Source organism: Pogona vitticeps, chromosome 5 (assembly GCF_051106095.1).
Source record: "Pogona vitticeps strain Pit_001003342236 chromosome 5, PviZW2.1, whole genome shotgun sequence".
Classification (NCBI taxonomy): domain Eukaryota; kingdom Metazoa; phylum Chordata; class Lepidosauria; order Squamata; family Agamidae; genus Pogona; species Pogona vitticeps.
In genome coordinates this window covers 110,684,821-110,705,768 of record NC_135787.1, presented here as the reverse complement: position 1 = coordinate 110,705,768, position 20,948 = coordinate 110,684,821, and the positions used below count along the sequence as shown (strand labels likewise).

The 20,948-nt window shown below is 38.7% G+C and overlaps 1 protein-coding gene across 4 annotated transcripts in view; it reads left to right on the top strand.

Moving 5' to 3' along the window:
- The window catches only part of SEPHS1 (selenophosphate synthetase 1), a 59,981-nt gene extending 39,402 nt beyond the window's left edge, over positions 1–20,579 (top strand). For all 4 annotated transcript variants that reach the window (XM_078394267.1, XM_020809687.3, XM_073000758.2 and 1 more), the window contains 3 exons: positions 12,639–12,738; positions 14,211–14,423; positions 19,281–20,579. In XM_078394267.1, the coding sequence (XP_078250393.1) occupies positions 12,639–12,738; positions 14,211–14,423; positions 19,281–19,495 (528 nt within the window). In that variant the 3' untranslated portion in view covers positions 19,496–20,579. The remainder of the gene's footprint in view (positions 1–12,638; positions 12,739–14,210; positions 14,424–19,280) is intronic.
- Positions 20,580–20,948: the final 369 nt, after the last annotated feature.

The window sequence follows — 20,948 nt, the reverse complement described above, 5'->3', positions numbered from 1 at the left end:
ATCTCCACCAAGAAATTCAAAAAGATAATGCTAGCAAACGTACTTCCACTTCTGAAGAGAGAGAACTGGTTGCAGTGGTGGAGCTCAAAGATGCTTTCTTGTAGAGATATCACCAAACCATCATAGTTTCCTGCACTCTCCTTTGAGTCACTGTATTTATTAATTCAGAGTGTTTCCATTTGATCTTTTAGCAGTACCCAAGTCTTTACAAAGTGCATGGCACCTATGGCAATGTATCTCAGGGAAAGGAGAATATTTTCCTGTATATAGACAACTGCTAATTGTTGCAGCTTTGAAGGAAAAGCTGCAAAAGGATGTCCAAACAACATTACAGTTGCTGTTGGATCTTGGTGTAAAGATAAACTTGAAAAATTTTGAATGTCAACTGTCAGACAAAATTTTCAACCATATAACACTGAAGTGGGAGATGGACAAATAGAACTTTCTGCTACCCATGCAAACAAACAAAATGCAAATTGTACTATTCTTGGGTAAAGGTTCCCCTTGACATTTAGTCCAGTCGTGTCCGACTCTAGGGCACGGTGTTCATCCCCGTTTCCAAGCCGTAGAGCCAGCGTTTGTCCATAGACTGTTTCCATGGTGACGTGGCCAGTGCGACTAGACACGGGACGCCATTACCTTCCCACCATGGTGGTACCTATTTATCTACTCGCATTTACGTGCTTTCGAACTGCTAGGTTGGCGGGAGATTCTTGGGTAGGCTTAGGCAAAATTTCATGGGGAATGCATTTGCACAGATTTGGTCATGTGCCCTAATGTATTTGTTTCCTCGTTTTCTATTAATTCGCCAGACAGTTGTGAAAATCAAACAAGAGGGGACAGATGCAATCCTAATAACCCCTTAGTGATCACAACTATCATGGTTTGCAACCCTGCTTCTAATGGCATTAGACAGTCTGAGACTGTTTGTCACTTCACATATTGTAACATATCACAGTGCTCAGATTGGTCACCCAGACACAGAAGTCTTAAAACTGGCAGCATGGAGAAATTCTCCTTCATTAACAAGTTTTTTAAAGGGGTCTTTTAAAAGTCCGGTAGGATGTGAGCCATATTTACCAGCCACATTGCACTGTGTACTTTGTTTTATATTGGGCCTTAAAAAGCAAAAGTAGTTTGCAATCTTCTACTAAGGTTTGCTTGACTGCCCTTGTGTTATATCAGCCATATTTGACTGCTGTTGTGTCATAGCTACCTCAACAAAACTCTGTATGAATTTCAAACTAAAGAGATTTTTTAAAGGGCTGAACAATATCTGGACATAAAAACATGAAGGGTCCTTGTCAGTGGTTTTAACCCAGTTGACAAAGCCTCTGTTTGAATCTATGGTTTTGGTTCATTTGAGTCTTCTAACCTACAAAACTGTGTTTTTGAGTAGCCATAACTTTGGCGAGGTATGCAAATGGTTAGATGCATCAAATTGTGACAAATCTTACTTACAATTTCCTAAAGATAAGATGACTTATAGACAATTCATTCTTACCAAAAGCAGTTTCCAGCTATTGGTGTTATCTATGCTTTCCCCAACACCTATGCCCTGCCTGGAAAAGGAACTTCATACACTGGATCAACATACCCTCTAATTTTCAGCCCCACTGGGTGGGGTTCTGTCTCTCTCTGTCTCTCGTGGTTTTGCCCCTGTGCGTACACGTGACTCCATGCCCCCCGTGCACTGGGTTCTGTTGTGACCACAACCTAACACAATCACTGCACAGAGAAGGAAGAGAGCTGCATGGAGGGAAGCAGAGTCGTGCATGTGCACTCAACTTAGTGGGAACCTTGCACTGGATGTAACGTGTGCTGTTGCATTCCATGTTGGTAAAATTAGTTAATTTAGAAAGACTAATAAATCATTTGTTATGGATATACAAAAAAGGAAGTGTCATTGCAGACACTATATAAATGGGTAGTGAAAGCAGTCTCATTATCCTATGAATTAGCCAAGTGGTCCTTACCTACTACCTTTAAGGAAACATTCGACTTGAGCAATGGCAGCTTCTATGGCTTTTTTTGAAAGGGAAGCAGTTACAGGACGTTTGCAAGGCTTCAGCTTGGTCCCAACCTATGACCTCTGTGAACCATCAGAGGTTGGATGTTGGAACCAAATTGGATGCATTGTTTGGTCATGTGGTGCTGTCTTCTATGCTTGTATGACATCCCACCAGCTGGTAAGTTAATTTGGGGACCATCCATATGTGTGAATCACACAGAAAAAAAGGAGGGCAGGTTACTTACCTGTAACTGTGGTTCTTTAAGGTCTGTGAGGAGATTGGCATGGAACAAACTTTCTTTACTGCGTTCAGTACCTTTATTCAAATCAACAAGCGGTTATAAGAACAAACAGTGCATATCTTCCCCCAGCAGGCATATTCAGAGCAACTGGGAAAGGCTACTCTCTCACATATTTAGTCTGGCCATTAGACCATTGTCTAATGTTCTATGGAATTGTTCTTCCCTCACAGGTATAAATATCAGTCACAAAAATACCCTTCTTAATCTGTTCCCTGATAGTCTTGTGATAATCAGTCTCTAAACCTATCACTGAAATTCTGAACAATTTCAATAAATTTTCAGGCCTTGAAATCAAAAATTCTGGCTCTAAATATTCCACACTTCTGCAAGAAGAGTTTATTTAGTTTAAGACATAAGACATAAGACATAAGACATAAGAAATTTATTTGTCATTGCGCTCACAAGTGGGTGCAACGAAATGAGGTGCTCTTCCCCAAGGTAAAACTGGACAACACTACAAAAAAAAGTTAAAATATACACAACTTTCACCATCCAAATATAGATACCCCGTTTTCTCTCAGCAATTGAAATCCACCAAAAACCTATGGCCCCACATTTAAACTCAATACTGCACTTGGGTAAAAACTGTTCTTGAATCTGCTTGTCCTTGCTTTCAATACCCTGAATCTCCTTCCTGATGGTAATAGTTTAAAGAGCTGATATCCCGGATGAGAGGAGTCTTTCAGTATGTTAGATATCTTCCTCTTACATCTGTTCTTATACAATTCTTCCAAAGAGGGGAGTGAACAGCCAATGATGTTTTGGGCCATCTTAATCACCCTTTGAATTGCCTTTTTCTCTGCCACTGTGCAGCTCGTGAACCATACACAGAGACAGTAGGATAATATGCTCTCAATCGAACTCCGATAGAAGGTGATTAACAAACTCTCAGTCAATTGTTGCTTTCTAAGAATCCTTAGAAAATACAACCGTTGTTGTGCCTTCCTGATTAACGCAGCGGTGTTTGCACTCCAAGTCAGGTCATTTGTTATGATAGTCCCAAGAAACTTACATTCAACCACCTGTTCCACACAAACTCCATCTATATACAGTGGCTGAATGTCTGCTCTTTTTTTCCTATAGTCCACTATGAATTCCTTGGTTTTTTGGATGTTAAATAAAAGATTGTTTTTTTTTGCACCAGCGGGATAGCTGTAATACCTCGTCCCGATACGCAGACTCATCATCCCCAGAGATAAGTCCTACTAGTGTAGTATCGTCTGCAAATTTGATAATCCTATTACTGGGATGGTTATTGGTGCAATCCGATGAATAAATGGAGAACAGTAGTGGACTAAGGACACAGCCTTGTGGAGTGCCAGTGCTGAGTATCTTGTCAGTAGAGATGTAGTCATTCAGTTTAACCCTTTGTGGACGATTTGTTAAAAAATCCAAAATCCACAGACAGATAGAATCTGGAAAATCAAGATCTTTAAGTTTGTCTATTAATCTGTGGGGTATAATGGTGTTAAAAGCAGAGCTAAAGTCCGCGAACAACATTCTTACATAATTCCCTTGTGTTTCCAAGTGGGATAAAGCCATATAAAGCACAGTATTGATCGCATCCTCGGTTGATCTATTTTCTTTATAAGCAAACTGAAGCCCATCAAAGGGATGAGGAAGGCAGGAGATAATATATTTCCGAACTAACTGCTCAAAGCACTTCATTAAGATTGAAGTTAGTGCCACCGGCCTGTAGTCATTCGGACTGTTTGTAGGCAACTTTTTAGGCAGTGGAACGATGACGGAAGCCTTGAGACAGACGGGAACTGCGCATAGTGTCAGGGATCTATTAAAAATTACAGTCCATATCCCGGCTAGCTGATCAGCACAGTCTTTTACCACCCGACCAGGAATTAAGTCGGGTCCAGCTGCTTTTCTGGAGTTAACCACTTTCATAGTCTGTCTCACATCCTGCTCATTCACAATGAAGGGGGGACTCTGCTGAGTAAATGATGGCAAACGAACAGTTTCAGTTTGATCGATCTCGAATCGAGCAAAAAAGTTGTTCAACTCCTCAGCCACCTCCACACCTCCGCCTGAGGAAACCTTTTTTGCTTTGTAGTTTGTTAGTTGTTGAACCCCCTGCCAAACTTGCCTCATGTTATTGCTGAGAAAGCAGTCTTCAATTCTCCTCTTGTATTCGGCCTTAGCTTGCTTAATGCCTCTCCTCAAATTCGTTCTTGCTGCACTGTAGTCTAGATCATCCCCAGACTTAAAAGCCTTATTTCTAGCATACAACAGGCGTCTAACCTTCCCGATCATCCAAGGTTTTTGATTGGGATAAACCCGGATACGTTTATCCACTGTGACCGTGTCAATACAGTGTGCCATATACCCTAACACTGCAGCTGTATGTTCTTCCAGATCAGGATGGTCAAAAATTTCCCAATTTGTTTGTTCAAAACAGTCCTTTAACTGCTCCATTGCTCCCTCTGGCCAGCTTTTCACTGTCTTGACTACTGGCCCTGACTGTTTTCTCAGAGGAATATACTCCGGAGCTAAAAACAGGGACATATGGTCAGACTGGCCCAAGTGTGGCAATTGTAATATCCTGTATCCATTTGCAATATTCGTGTAGACCTTATCTAAGGTGTTCAGCCCCCTAGTAGCACACCTTACATGTTGATGGAATTTGGGGAGGACTGCACATAGATCTACATGATTGAAGTCTCCTGCAATAATGTATACAGCATCCGGAAATTTACTTTGCAAGTTGCCAATTTCATCGCCCAGATGACCCAGCGCCAAATCCGCATTTGCATCCGGCGGAATATAAACAACAAGAATAATAACAACGCTGAATTCCCGTGGAAGGTAAAAAGGTCTGCATTTAACAGACAGATATTCCAGCTCCAAAGAGCTATGACGTGTTATAATCTCTGAGTTTGTGCACCAGCTCTCTCTAACAAACACGCACAATCCTCCTCCTCTGCACTTCCCCACATTCCTGTCTCTGTCCAAACGATGTAATAAAAAACCTTCCATATCAATAACAGTGTTTGGAATAGTGGGGTTCAGCCAGGTTTCAGTGATTAACAGCACGCAACAGTTTTTCACAAACTTACTTGAGGAGACCTGTAACCTTAAGTCATCCATCTTGTTTGCCACTGATCTGGCATTAGTCAGAAAGAGACTTGGGAGTGGTAGTCGCTTTGTCTGTTTTTGCAGCCTATACAAAACACCAGCCCTGCAGCCCCTTTTTTTCTTCCTCTCCTTACGTTTCCTTTTCCTTCTCACTCTCGCTTTTGCTGGAATTACAGTCCACAGAGAGCCAGGGGACTGATTATACTGATTATACATTCTTTTTTCCTCCATAAAATAGTTTGGCATTATTATTCCTTACTAATCCTCTAAGATTATATTTTTTAATTATAATCTGTTGCTCTATCACATCCAGCAGCTTTTGGGTAAATGGTCAAAATGAAAATGTTCATACTGTAGTTTGATTATATTTCTGCTATTTAAGTGACTATTTTTACTAAATTTGTATACTTGTTTCATTTCAAACCTCGTTGTACAGTGGTGCCTCGCTTAACAGGCGCCCCGTTTAACGACAAATCCGCATAGCGATGAAGATTTTGCGATCGCAAAAGCGATCGCATTGCGATGTTCCCTATGGGGAAAAATCGATTTGCGATGATGGCTTCTCCCCAATCATCGCAAACGCCCCATTTTCGCACAGCTGATCGGTGGGGGCGCGATCTTCGCAAAGGCCCGCCGATCAGCTGTGCGAAAGCGGGGCGGTTGCAATGATGGGGGGAAGTGATCATCGCAAACGCCCCGTTTCATGCGAGGAATCCATCTCAGAAAAGAGCCGGGAGCCATCTTCTCTGCTCCAGCCCCTCCCCCTCCCCACCTCACAGCTGATCAGCGCTGCTCTTAGAAGCTTCCCCAGGCTTGCCCAGCAGGTAAACAGGCAGTGGAAATGCAGTGGGGAAGCCTCTGAAACCTGCACTTTGCCTGGGTGGGGGTGTGGCAGGGGCAGGCCCGCCACCCCAGAGCCCCCCCTCGCGCCGCTTTCAGAAGCCTCCTGGGGCTTTTTCAGCAGTGAAAGAGGTGCATTTTCACTGCTGAAAAAAACCCAGAAGGCTTCTGAAAGCAGCGCGTGGGGGGTGGGGGAGTGGCGGCCTGCCCCTGCCCCACCCACACCCACCCCGGCAAAGCGCAGGTTTCAGAGGCTTCCCCACTGCATTTCCACTGCCTGTTTACCTGCTGGGCAAGCCTGGGGAAGCTTCTAAGAGCAGCGCCGATCAGCTGTGAGGCGGGGAGGGGCTGGAGCGGAGAAGATGGCTCCCGGCTCTTTTCTGGGACAGATTCCTCGCAAGACAGCCACCGAAAATGGCCACCCTATGGAGGATCTTCGCTGGATGGTGAGTTTTAAGCCCATAGGAACGCATTGAAGGGGTTTCAGTGCATTCCTATGGGCTTTTTTGTTTCGGATAGTGACGATTCCGGATAGCGACGATTTTTCTGGAATGGATTATCGTCGCTATGTGGGGCACCACTGTATTTCCAATTTCTGTTTCTCCATCCAGCAAAACCTTTTATCACAATTCATTAACAAATTTAAGAGAAAAAGAATTCTCCTCCCAACCTGCTACACTAAACAAGGTGGGCTGAGTATTCCTAATCTGATTTATTACTACACTGCATACCAGCTGTGCCAAATGATTAAGTCCGTGTGCATTTCACAAGTTGATGCATGGTTTCCTTTGGAAACTGGCAATTATCCACTTGCTAAGATCATGGGATTGCCATTTCTAACCTGGGATAACAGAAAATTAAAGTCTCTATATCTATTGATTTGGAGGTGCCGGCAGAGAAGACTCATCCCATTTCCCTTCCCACTTATATCCTTCCTGTATCATCTCTTGTTTGTGGATTTAGATAAATGTACTTGTTTTAGGAAGGGTGGCATATTTTATTTGGAAAAAAACAAACTATATGGAAACTGTACCCAAAAGAGCAGAGTGACTGCAATCTTGAATCAACCCATAATTCTTTTTTAGAATTCACCACACAATTCATTTCATTTCCCATACCCTTGTAATGGCTCAGATTGTGTGCCCCACCTCCCCTTTTGAACATGTTATAATATAATCAAAGGAAAACAGTAGGGCTCTCACCCTAAAATATATGCTGTTTGGATTAATTTGTGTGAATGGAAAAGGTGTTAAAAAGTTTTGAAAAAAGATTTTGTAAGTGATGAAAGTTGGAGTTCTTGTGGGAGAAAACCCTAAAGAATAACTGCTAAATTCTAGTATTTTAAATAATAGCACAGATAGTACTTAACCACCTTAAGCTTAATTATATGAATAAGGAGATAACCCAAAGTGCTAGAGAGGGTGTAATGAAGTTGGCTTCTATTTCAATATGCGATGAGCTTGTTATATTGTGTCATCATTTTGGAGACATGTTTGCATAGAAATGGAGAAAATCTCTGACCAACCTATTACTTTCTGTCTGTTTCTGATTCTACTTTCCTTATTCTTAAATAATAACCAGAACTTAACTCATAAATGGACTCCATGACTTCATGTGTTTATTTGCAAGATTAGAAATTGCATTAAATTGGAAAAATCGTAAGCATCTCTCCATTGAGAGCTGGAAATGCAGACTGTGGAACCTAGCCCTCACAGAAAACATATCTTGTAGAATTCAAATCTTACCAAATCTACTCATAAAAGATCTGTTTTTCAGCACTTGTTATCCGTTTATTAATTATGTTAACAATAATAAGACATATCCTACTCAATTGCATGCTTCTATGTGGAATGTTGTATTTGATTATCTACTTTCTAATCCCTTTACTCCCCCTCTTAAAGCTGGTAGTTTCATATTTCCCTTCCTAGTACCCATTTTACCAGATCCCATGATCTGTAATGTATTTGTTATACTTTGATTGTTAATTTCTTTTTCAAATTAAAAACTTTAATAAAAAATTATGAAACCTTTTAAAAAACAGTTATTGGTGTTCATATTTGACCATTTAGAGTTTGCATAATATTGAAATTAATTAAGACTACAGTCTGTGCACTTACCTGGCTGTAAACTGCACTGAACGTTATGGACCGTACTTCTGAGTAAATATGCTTAGGGCAACAAACTGTTTTGTATGATGAAAATCCCCAAAGACATCAAAGAGCATCAGAAAATCTCTATAACCTCATTGAATGAGGAACTGTGAGTGCAGTAGAAGTAGATGCAAAATTCTATGTTCAAATATTCACTTATGGATCTAAACTGAGTGTGAATAACAATGAAAGAAATCTTAGGATTGTGGTAGATAGCTTAAAATTTTCCTAATTGGTTTCATGTGGTGAAGGGGTGAACATGGCAAAATCTGTCTTGGAGAGTATTTGAAAAAGATTTAAAATAAAAATTGTATAAGGGCGTTCTATTGTGCAGCAAAGCAAATCAACATTCTACAAGGCAATTAAAAAATGAGGGCAGCCCAAACAAAAAATTATAACTTTGAAACTGAACTTCAGATCAGCACCAAATTAGGCACAGTTGTAGTAGACAGTTTGTTATTGCTATTTGCCAAATTTGGGTAAGTTCAGGCAAAGGGATTTCAAGTTAAGATTTTTAAAAGTAAAACTACACCACCCTACAGTGCAAAAACAAGCAACCCTAAATGTCCCCAAATTAAAATAGCTCATACAAATTGAAAAGACCAGTCTTGTTGTTTTGATAGAGAAAAGTTGGCTCCACCTATTTTTAAAAAAATTTGGAAAGAATCCAGGCTGCAGAGACTGATATAGATCCTCAAAAAAAGCTTTTCAAAAGGGGAAAACAGCCACTTTGTTGTAAGACTGAGCATATATAGAACGGGCTTTCCAGCAAAAGCATTCTAAAGTAGATACATTGTAGTAAAAAGTTACCAAAACAGTCAAAAGACCAGTTGTTTGTTTGGTTGTTGTTGTTGTTGTTGTTAAAAAGAAAAAACTAACCAGGCTTGCTTTGAAGAAAGTAATGGAGTGACAGTCTTCCAGAAAGGAACATTTTGCCATTTATCCCCAGGGAATTAACATCCCATTTTATAAGTCGTATTCAAAGTATGTCTGCATTACAGCAGCACAGAGCAGTTGTGTTTGTTGCAGCCCAAAGTCATACAATTAGAATTCTGGAGTTCTGAGACCAGGCTCCTGGCACAAGTCTTCAAAGGGGAAATCAACTCCCAAACTCTGAACTCTGAACTTTTGACCCTGTCAGTCAGGACCCAATTACCTGACTATCCAGAGGAGAACTTATTAACTCTTCCTTGGCCAAACAGACACTAGTGCTCGCAAAGGTATTCTGTGTTCTGGTTGTAGAAATATTTTAAAAGATATTTTAAAAAGAATAGAGAACAAATATTCAGAAGCTCATTTAAGCTGTGCAGTTGCTATATTTTGCTTTGTAGCTGGGGGATGGTCTTAATGTTAGCAGAGTTTTGGTGCCTATAGCCTGTCATAGTTTCAACTATTCTACACGTCTTGTGACTGTACCACTGTTTGATAATTAAGAAAAAAAATCCTCCAAAGACATTAGGCACCATAAAGTCACTTCTGATGTGACGTTAATTATCTCCAAAAAGTCATATCGTTAATAGTTCTGCTCAGATCTTGCAAACTAACACATTCTCATGTCAGGTCTTCTCTATTTTTACTCTCTCCTAACAATATTATCTTTTCCAGTAAGATTTCCTCACGTGTTGCAAACTAAGAGCTGAGGTTTCCTTTATTGAGTCAATCCATCTCAAGTTAGGTCTTCCTTTTTTCCTACTTACTGCCCCCCCTTCCCAGCAATATTGTCTTTTCTGGTCAATTCTGTATTTTCATTATATGTAAATGGTAGGATAAGCTCAGGTTACTTTTATTTGCTGTAGTGAAATTTCAGGCTTGAATAAGCACCCATTTTTTGCCTTTTTAGCTGTCTGTGGTATCTATAAGGCTCTCCTCCAACATCCCATTTCAAATTTCAGATGATTTTTGTCCCTGCCTTTCTTTTACATAGTACGGATGATTTTGACCTTAGTTTCCAGTGACAATCTTTGCTAACTCTCAGCTCCTCTGTTGTTTTGTTTTGTTTTGTTTGTTGTTGTTTTGTTTTTAATAGTTTGAAAAGGCAAGGGAACATCTTTTGGAAAACATGCATACAACACGCTTGAAGAACTTTTGGTCTAGATTTTCTTCCTCAGGTTGCCTACCCCAAGGAAAGAGTTTGGAAATTGGAACATGGCTTTCTAGTCTGCATTCTGTGGGGGTGGGCATGGCAACATTAGTTTACCTGAGAGTTTAAAGGGTCTGTATGCTTTTCTGTTGTATGTATTGCACTTACTCACACCATTGCTTCAACATATTATTAAGTCAAAAACAGCCTTTAAGAATATTTTGGTATGGATGGACTATGGCCACATCCCAGCTATTCTTGCTTCTGTTCTCTTAAAGCAGTCATAGTACAGATCATATGCTATCTTCTGGTATCCTCTAGCACTGGGTAATTTTAAATGCAGGAAATTTATGATTGAATTTGTGTGTGTAGTGTATGTATATTTAAACTCCTGTTTTAAAAGTCAGGAAATTCAATTACTGTATCCAAAGAAACCTCCTATTTATGAATGTGGAATATTGTGCTTCTGTATCCATGATTCAAAATGCCAGGAAATTGCCCAGTTTTGCTACACAATATCATGCCCTTGTTGTGAGCAGGAAAAAAGATGCCAAACTTTACATAGCAAAAGGGCAACCTGAATGTAGACTGCACCAATGGCAGTAATCAATATGGTTTACAGGATACCCTCTTCTGCCACTACTGTTCACACTTGTTGAAAAACAGCTCTGACAGTTGCTTTGCATTTGGGTGACACGTTGTTAACTAAAAAAAAAAAAAGGAGTCAACTTCTGGGACTGTCCCTTCCCTGGTGTGAATATTTTGCACATTTTTCATTTGGAAATTCTTCTTTATATAAATGGATAACATGATTGTTAAAAAAATGTACGTGATGTACATACATTTGATAGTACCTCACATCTCATAATCATTGAGACTGACTTCATCTAATGAAACTGATTGATGGAAAATTTAGAGTAGACAAAAGAAATTTGCTGTTTTGCCAAAAATGATGTAGATTTTCTTGAATTTTTTAAATTATAAAACATTCCACTGGCCTAAATAGAGTAATTTGATTTGGCAAAATAAAACTCTTGTGTGTCTTAGCCGTCCATGAGCATGTAAATCGAAATACAGTATCTGATTGTTAGACTAGAACTGGGTTCAAATTCCCTTTTGGCCATGAACCTCCTTGTGAGAATTTAGGCCAAGTCATTCTCTTACTCTCCCTCCTAGGGTTCCTCTGCACGTCTGCATTTGTTTTGTCTTGTAAACCTAAAATATTCACCAGTGGACTACATGGAATCTTAAGTGGATCATTCCAGTGTTATGGATAGAAACTTAGAGGAATGTTGTGAGGATAAAAGCTTCCCAAGTTGGAAAAAGGAAATGAGATATGCTCTGACTCTTATTGAAAGAGTAAGAAACTTTAATCACAGTTCTAGTTTTGATATTAATTTGATTTGCATGGTCATAAGGTGAACTCATAACTTGATACTAGTTTCATTGTGTCAAGTTGTAGTTTTATGTTACCACCAGACCTTCACAATTTCTTTAAATATATATATATATATATATATATGTATGTGTACTATTTCACATAATACTTAGGATAATTACTTTGAAAACCTTTTATCTAATAACATCTAGAACATAACTAATCAAGATTTTGAATTGAATCTTCATTAAGAATAGGTTTGCTGACATCTTTGAAGTTGCCAAGCCTACCAAATATTATATTATATTACTTTTCATTACTACGTAAATTTTAGGAAATGAGCAGTTATGCATTGGAAAATTTATCAGAATATTTTCCATTTGGGGAAAATTTTCAGTAGGACCTTTCCCAACCTACAGCACTATTGACCAGTTGCTGGAATTTGCTGTCACTGGTTTAGATTACTGCTAGGTACCAGATTGGATTGGATTTGTTAGTCTGTTCATGGCTATAACATGATGGTTACATAGATCCCACATTTTCAGGGGAAATGTGTTGCTGAACACCAGCTGCAGAGGAATAAAGGCTATTGCGTTAATATCTTGTTTTGTGGGTTTCCCTAAACCATCTGGTTGATTGTTGCTGAGCTAGATGGACCCTTGGTCTAATTCAGCAGAACACTAGTTATGTTTCTTATTGTACTTTGTATGCCCAGTATAATATTATTCCATTATGCTTGTGTTGCCAGTGGTATAGCAAAAATGATATCATTTCTTGTTTTACACATCAGCCAGAAAAATGGAATAAAATCAAACTGGTTGTTACGCAAGAAGATGTAGAGTTAGCGTATCAAGAAGCAATGATGAATATGGCAAGACTCAACAGAACAGGTATAGGAATGTTAAATGTTTACTTGATATTTTATTTTTAAACTGAAGAAATGAAATGACTAGTTAAGTCACTTTGAATTAAATAATTTTCAGAAGTTGTATACTATTTATACTACAGAACCTGGCACATTAGTTGGTTAAATGATTCACTTAAACTTGAAAAATATTGCTTTTAGCATGTTTTATTTATTTGAAGTATTCTAACCCTGCTTCTCAACTAGAAAGATTCCCATACTAGCTTAATACATATTCAGTGAAAGAGAATCCCTTCAAGCATACAGTGTAGAAGTCATAACAAAAAGAAATGGAGAGGAAGTAGTTTTTTTTAATAATGGCTGCTCTTATCTCTGCATCTTTTCTCTGATACAACCTCTTGTATGGAATGGCTGTTGGTGCTGATATTAGAGGGAAGAGCCTGATGGCATTGGCAGATGCTTTGGAAAGAAGTTGAATTTTCAAAGTGCTTGGGAATGTGTAGACACTTTATTCTGTTATGTAAATTAAAATCAGAATAGCTTTATGACTTGGAGCAATTTTAAAACTCTCTCTCCGTGCTATTCCTTAATTGTTTCTGTGTTCTTTTTTCTTCTGGGCAACAAATGATTTGTTTTTAAACTCAAAGATTAATAGTATATGATTAATGCCTAGGCACTTTGCATTTTCATAAAAGCTTCCCTCAGGGCTAAAGAAATATTTAAATTCTTAGACACCATTATTACATTCTTAAAAGCTGACATAAATAGTCTTTTGTTCACTAGTATATAAATATTTAGACTTATTTCATGCCATCATTAGTTTTCTGGCATTTGGCAACATGTGCTTGGGATATTGCCAGCCATAGCTTATACTTGGTCTATTCCTAATGTATTGCTACTACTTTTTCTTTCTTTGATGTGAATGTTTTTCATATATTCATGTATATTTTTAAGGTAGACCTGAATTCAGCACAATTCTATGGCAGGATGTATGTCTGTGGGACATATCTTTCTATATCAGAGACAAAGAGAAAGCTTGAGTGAAAAGAGAACATATGAGGTCCACTCAGTAGTCCTTGTTAGGATTAATGATATTGGCTTCTCCTCTACTGTTTTTTTCAACCACTATTTTATTCATATAATCATGTAAGAGATGAGATGTGAATCGGTTTGCTTTCTTATTGTCTCCCAGTTTCTTATTCCTTTTGAATTTTCTACTGGGTTTGTAAGTTGCTATGTTAGAGTGTCATCCATGTTCCCACAAACAGATATTCAGCCCCAACACAGCATCTGATGGTCTGTTCTTGAAACATTTTTCTTCTTACGTTTTATCAGAAAGTTTGTGGCTGGGATGCATTGTTGAACAAATACAAATTTATTTGCACACATAGTACAGAGTGTTTAATCTGATTCAGTTGGAACTGTAAAGTTGATAGATACAGTTCTTATAGTCAGAAGTTTGAAGATGTGTAACTTCTGTTTCATTTTCATTTCAAGCCGCAGGGCTGATGCACACGTTCAACGCTCACGCAGCCACAGACATCACAGGTTTTGGAATCCTGGGGCATGCACAAAATCTAGCCAAGCAACAACGCAATGAGGTGTCTTTCGTTATACATAACCTCCCCGTTCTTGCCAAAATGGCTGCAGTTAGCAAGGCATGTGGAAATATGTTTGGTCTTATGCATGGAACTTGTCCCGAGACTTCAGGTAAAACTCTTCGTCAAATACTTTTTTCTCCTAAGAATTTTGTAATATTTTACATGTGTAGCAGGGGATATAATATGATAACTTGTCTATTTTCTGGAGTGATGCAAAGGATTAGTTAACACAATCAGGCCAGTGTCCAGATTACAAAATTAAGCATTGCATTTTGGCAATCCTTGGAACATTTCAGGTAGAATAAGATAAAATTGTGACCATAAAATAAAATGGTGTATTTGTGTGAAGCAGTTGTTAAAACTGCTTTATACATATTAAAACATTAAAGACAACAGAAACACTGAAACCAACTGCCTTGGTTGCTGTAATGGAAGAATAACCAAGGATAAGAACAGAGAATGTGACTCTGTTTCCTCTTCATTTGTGTCAGTAGCAATCCAGTGGTGCTTCTGGAGTGGAAGGATGACCTGACAGGGCATTATCATTCCCCAGAGGATGCCCAAATGTATTCATAGCTTTCACATTACAGTGGTGCCCCGCATAGCGACGTTAATCCGTTCTGGATTAATAGTCGCTATGTGAAAACATCGCTAAACGGAATGGAAAAACCCAGAGGAACGCATTAAATTTTGTTTAATGCGTTCCTATGGGGCCCAAACTCACCGTTCAGCAAAGATCCTCCATAGCGCCGCCATTTTCGGACCATCGGTAAGTGAGAAAACTGTGCGAAAATGGTTGCGGCGGCCATTTTGGGCACCTGGTGGCCATTTTCGAACCGCCGATCAGCTGTTTAAAAAACATCGCAATGCGAAGATCAGTAAGCGAAATGCTTACTGATCAGCGCAGTGCGATGTTTTGCCCATTAAAACATCGCAATGCGATCGCATTAGCGATCTAAAAAATAGATCGCTATGCGGATTCGTCGTTAAACGGTGCACTCGTTATGTGAGGCACCACTGTATTTAATTTGTTTATTTCAAATTGAACTTCCTAAAGCAGCGGTCCCCAACCTTTTTGGGACCACGGACTGCTTAGGGATGTGGGCTCCATGCATGAGGGGTGGGGCACCCCCTTGCAAACGCGACACGTCCCTGCGGGTGTGCGACATGTCCACCATGCGTGTGGGTGGGGGGCATCTCCATGGCCCAGTTCTGGCAAGCCCACAGACTGGCTCTGGGCCACGGATCGGGGGTTGGGGACCCCTGTCCTAAAGGATCAAAGGCACCATATTCTTAAGGGAAATTCCTTCTGTGTCCCCTCCAACTTTGCTAATTCTCCTGAACTTCTCTTAATAGTGTTAGAAACTGCTCCCTGTGGCCGTTGGCTTAGTATTCTGGTGGTTTAGCTCAGGTTTGGAAATGTTGCATATTTTCCTCATGCTTTTCTCCGTGTATATAAGTCTTCTGGGCATTTGGGGTAAGATGTCATCAATATGCTTATTACTCCAAATTTTCTTTATCAAGATAATGAAGCGGTAAATCAGTATCTCAAATTGGTAATGAGCTAAAGAAGGGCCATCTATTGAGACTTGATCCTGAAAAGTTGGCAATTGTACGAGTAGGAGATTTACCTGCCTGTTTTGTGTGGGTTGCATGGGGACCACCCCCACCAATTGCATACATTTTCCAGACTCTCACACACATTTAGATCAAAGGTGTGGCAACTGGCTTTCTTAGCGTTGGGATGCCCTTTATGAAATTACCTCTCAGAAGAAGCTTGCCTGATGCCTGCCTTGTTGTCTGTCTGGACACCAATAAAGGATTTATCCATTTGCCTGAATTTAATAAGTTTTAAAGTAGTGCTAATTGTAAACTGATTGTTGTGTATTGTATTGAGTGTGTTTTATTCTTCTGTTATCAACTGATTTGGAAACTTATTTAAAGGCATATGTAAAAACCTTCTGGCTGGTTGGATAGCTTAGTGAGTTGGGTATCTGGCTGCAGAGCCAGAGGTTGGAAGCTCAATTCCCCACTGTCCCTCCTGGGAGAAGATCCAGCCTGTGTGGCATTGGGCAAGCAGCGCAGTCCCAGGGCACCCCCCAGAAGAAAAGAACAGTAAACCACTTCTAAATACTCTCTTCCTAGAAAACCCTGAAAAGGGTTGCCATCAGTCGGAATTGATTGGATTACACATCATTATTTTTTATTATAAAAATATTTATAAATAAAAACTTTGCAACTTACAGCTAAAATTACTGCCTGTGGAGTTCCAAGTACTAGAATTGTTGGCTACAGTTGTAAACATTCCTTTTTTGTGCAGAGTGCCTCAGTCTGTTATCCTTACTATATAGAATAAATAACTATATTCCATCATCAAACTTGTGAACAAGATTTTTTCTGGCACTTCTTGCTTGTACAACCAGTTTACCAAGCAAGGCTCAGTATTTCCTTGTAGCAAGTACTTGCAGGAAATATTAATCTTGCTGCAACCAGAATGTATAACTAAACATCTTGGTAGTCATAACAGTAAAATAATTTTTGTAACACAAAGTTTAAATAAGAGTTTAAGTTTTCATTGGACACTGAACATTTTATCTTGTATGGGTAGGCGGGCGGGCGGGCGGGCGGACGGACGGACGGACGGACGGACGGACGGACGGACGGACGGATGGATAGATAGATAGATAGATAGATAGATAGATAGATAGATAGATAGATAGATAGATAGATAGATAGATAGATAGATAGATAGATAGATAGATAGATAGAGTGGTGCCTCGCAAGACAAAAACAATTCATTCTGCAAGTCCCTTCGTATCACGAAAACGGTCATCTTGCGAAGCGCGGTTTCTCATAGGAATGCATTGAAATTGCCTTCGAAGCATTCCTATGAAACACCTCGCAAGATGAATACCATTTTTTTCATCTTGTGAGCATCACTGCAAGATGGAAAAAAAATGTCTTGAGAAGCACAGCCATAGGAAAAAAGTCTTGTGAAGTGCCTAGGACATCACAAAACACTTTCGTTTTGTGAGTTTTTCGTGGCGCGAGGCATTCATCTTGCAAGGTACCACTGTAGATAGATACTGGTATTATATGGTATACCATTGCTTTGCCATATTAAAACAGTTTATGTTATATATATTTGATATTTAGGCTTAAATATAATGTAGGCAATATGTCATATTAATCATTTTGCATACAATACTGTAATTTCATTTCTATGCATGAAATACTTGATTATTTTATTCTAGATGACCAATAGATGGTGCTCTTTTCCCAAAGCATGCAAATAACCTACTTCTGGTTTGTTGGGCAGAGCATATTTTAAAACCTATATGAAAACTATAGCTGTATTTTGTAATTTGCAAAGTGCACATAAAGAGGCCATAGCATTATTGCAGATAAGAAATTTCTGTGGAGAAACATTTGCTTTCTCACACACTGTAGGATTGTGCTTTTTATTATTTCAAGGTGCTAGTAGTAATTACCTTACAATTTAGAAAAGCAAAAAGTGGCTTATGTGCCCATTTATTAAGTACGCCTCTGCATATGAACTGATGATAAATAATCTGTTATCAGTATTCTTCCATCACTCATTATGTACCTCTTTGTGTCATGTTCTCTATCCCTCTTTGTAGTATGTGGGAAAAAACTGAATATGGTTTGTAACTTTCATAGTCAAAAATATCTAAGGTATTTTGTCCTTTTTAGTAAGCAGTGACTTCAGTTTTGCAGTCATTCTTTGAAAAAAGTTGATACTAAACAAATCTGCTGTATTATTTTTCCCAAGATCCCTTGAGAAATAAGAGTAGGCAGAATGGGGGAAATATGGCAACAATTTCTGCTGAAGAATAATCATCTATAAACAATCATCTACAACAATAATCTATAAACCTGACAGAACCTGTAATTCATTTATAACATCAGGATTGTAGAATATTCTTTCTGGTTTGAGAAAGGTAGACTAATGGTTAGACTACATTTAATTATCACAAGGAAATTACTGAAATGGTTTCCTTATAGCAATGAATTTGCAATATAGGCTTTAATGTATAGACTTTAGGGTCTATCTACCCCATGTTCCATTTTATTTACTCTAAAAACAATGTTATTCATTTAATAATAATATAATTTATTGTCATTGTAAGTATATACACAGTATACCATACAACGAAATTCACATTTGGGTTTGTGGTAACTATAAGGTGGACTTTAATGTACAGCATGCTGTACCAAGTGTAGGGATAAGCAGCTTCTGAGGCAATTGTGTACTTTATTCATAAGAGTTCTGTGTATTCAAGAGGTCTTGTGTCTTTAACTCAGAAGCATCAGATCAAGACTGTCATGAGTCATGATACAAGATTTGGTGACAGCTCTGTTGATAAGCTTAGTCAAAATTGTTTAGGCAGTGAGTTCCTGATTGTTTTGCTTCATAAGCCTCACCAAATACGAAAATAAATAAAAACAGAACTTCTCTACAATTCTGTAGAGGAAATCAATTAACCTGTTAGCAGAAATGTGAAAAATAAAAATGAACAAAATCTATGGAGTAGAAAGTGTTTAGAGATCTGGATGGGATGGACCCAAGCAAGCTAACCCCAATGAAACAGACAGGTTTTGTGCCTTGGTAGCATTAACCAATGTGAGGAGACGTATTTTGCCTATACATATTCTGCTTCCTTTCTTGGTCAGCCTTTCTATTGCCAATTATGCCTTAGACCAGTGGTGTCGAACTGTGGCCCTCCAGATGTTCTTGGCCTTCAACTCCCAGAAATCCTGGCCAGCAGAGGTGGTGGTGAAGGCTTCTGGAAGTTGAAGTCCAAGAACATCTGGAGGGCCACAGTTCGACACCACTGCCTTAGACAATGCTCTGAGTGACTGTAAGGAATTTTTCAGGGGACGAGTCTGTAATTTTTAATCTGAAATATGAATAAAAGCTAATGGTAATTCCTCTTCCTTTCAGGAGGCCTACTTATCTGTTTGCCACGTGAACAGGCAGCACGTTTCTGTGCCGAAATCAAATCTCCAAAATATGGTGAAGGTCACCAAGCATGGATTATTGGGATTGTAGAAAAGGGCAACCGCACGGCCAGAATTATAGACAAACCTCGAATCATTGAGGTTGCACCACAAGTGGCCACTCAGAACGTGAATCCAACGCCTGGGTCAACTTCTTAATCTAGATGAAATAATTATTTTTGTTTTTTTAAAAATAGATCTATTCCTTTATCATTTTACAGCCTAAAGAACTGTATAAAGAAAAAAAAAAGAAACACATTGTGTCTGCAAATCTGGTGGCCTTAGGTCAGTTTGAACGGATGCGTTTAATAAAATAAAACCCATTGCCTTTTTTTCCTGTTACATTAATTGAAGATGCACCTAATCTTGAGGCAGCTTCTGAGTTGAGAATTATATTGTTATCCAATACTGTTGATTCATTTTGAATCTTTAGACACTTATCTCTTGCCGCATAGGCTCTTTTTTAAAAGGTGCTTTCACGTAGCACAGACTACCATTAGTGGTATCAAATAGCTGTGTCCTTTTTCACTATATGTATATTTATCATTAGGTCTAATTTTGGATGCCTTGAATGAAATTCCCAAAGGGCAATAAATTTGATAAGTGATGCAACAGTGGGTTTTGCACCCATCAGCAAAAGGGTTGCATGTCTACATTCAATCTTTGATTTAAAAAAATTTAGTCTTATCCATGAGCGTCTACAACTCTGAACATTGCTTGGTAGTACACTCTGTTAATTAAAACAAAGTGCTGATTTTGCATGAGAAGCACTTCAGAGCTCAAGGAAGAAAACTAATTTTGTTCTTTATAGACCAGACAATATTTACTTGTATTATCAATAATTGTTTCCTTTATTGATGGCATAAATGATGATGCTCAGTTTTGCAATGTGATTGGATGTGCTGTAGAGGGACAAGGTATTGCCAGCTAAAAGGAGGTTATTGTATAATCATTTGCAATTCACTATATAATTAATTACACAGATACTTTTTAAATATAACCAATTTAAAAAACTGTTCTGTGGATGGTAGTGTTTAATACATTTTATATTTTGTATAGTGATGATTATAAATCTTCTGTCTTCTTAAAATCAACAGCTGTCTAGTATGATGCTTAGTATTTTTTTTCTCTGCTCCAGATTCATTTTTTGTGTGCACGCTATTGTGATGTGTTTAAAAATCTACATTGCCAACATTGCAGCCTGAACTTAAGCTTATTATTTGAATAAATATTTAATTTTTTATTGCTCTTGTACAAGTGGATGACCTTTAAAATTTTATGCCTAAACTTACTGATTGGTGAGAAGTGGTGAGCAAATTGCTGTGCAATTACAGTTGTGGCATGACCATCTACTATCTGTGAAAGCAGTTACATCCAGGGGTTACTTTGAGTTAAACTACAGTACTTGTACGTAATAGAACAGCTTGTTCCAGATTGTGTTTGTTTTCAAGACAGTGAACACTGGAACTAAAATGCTGGATTGTTGCATTGGATTCGTCTAAGTCCCCATGCTTATAGTACATTAACAGAGCCTGGAGGAGGTATTTCTTCCTCTTACTTCCAGCACCCCTGCATAGTCTCAGAATCTGCTCTAGTTGGGGGACCATCGAGA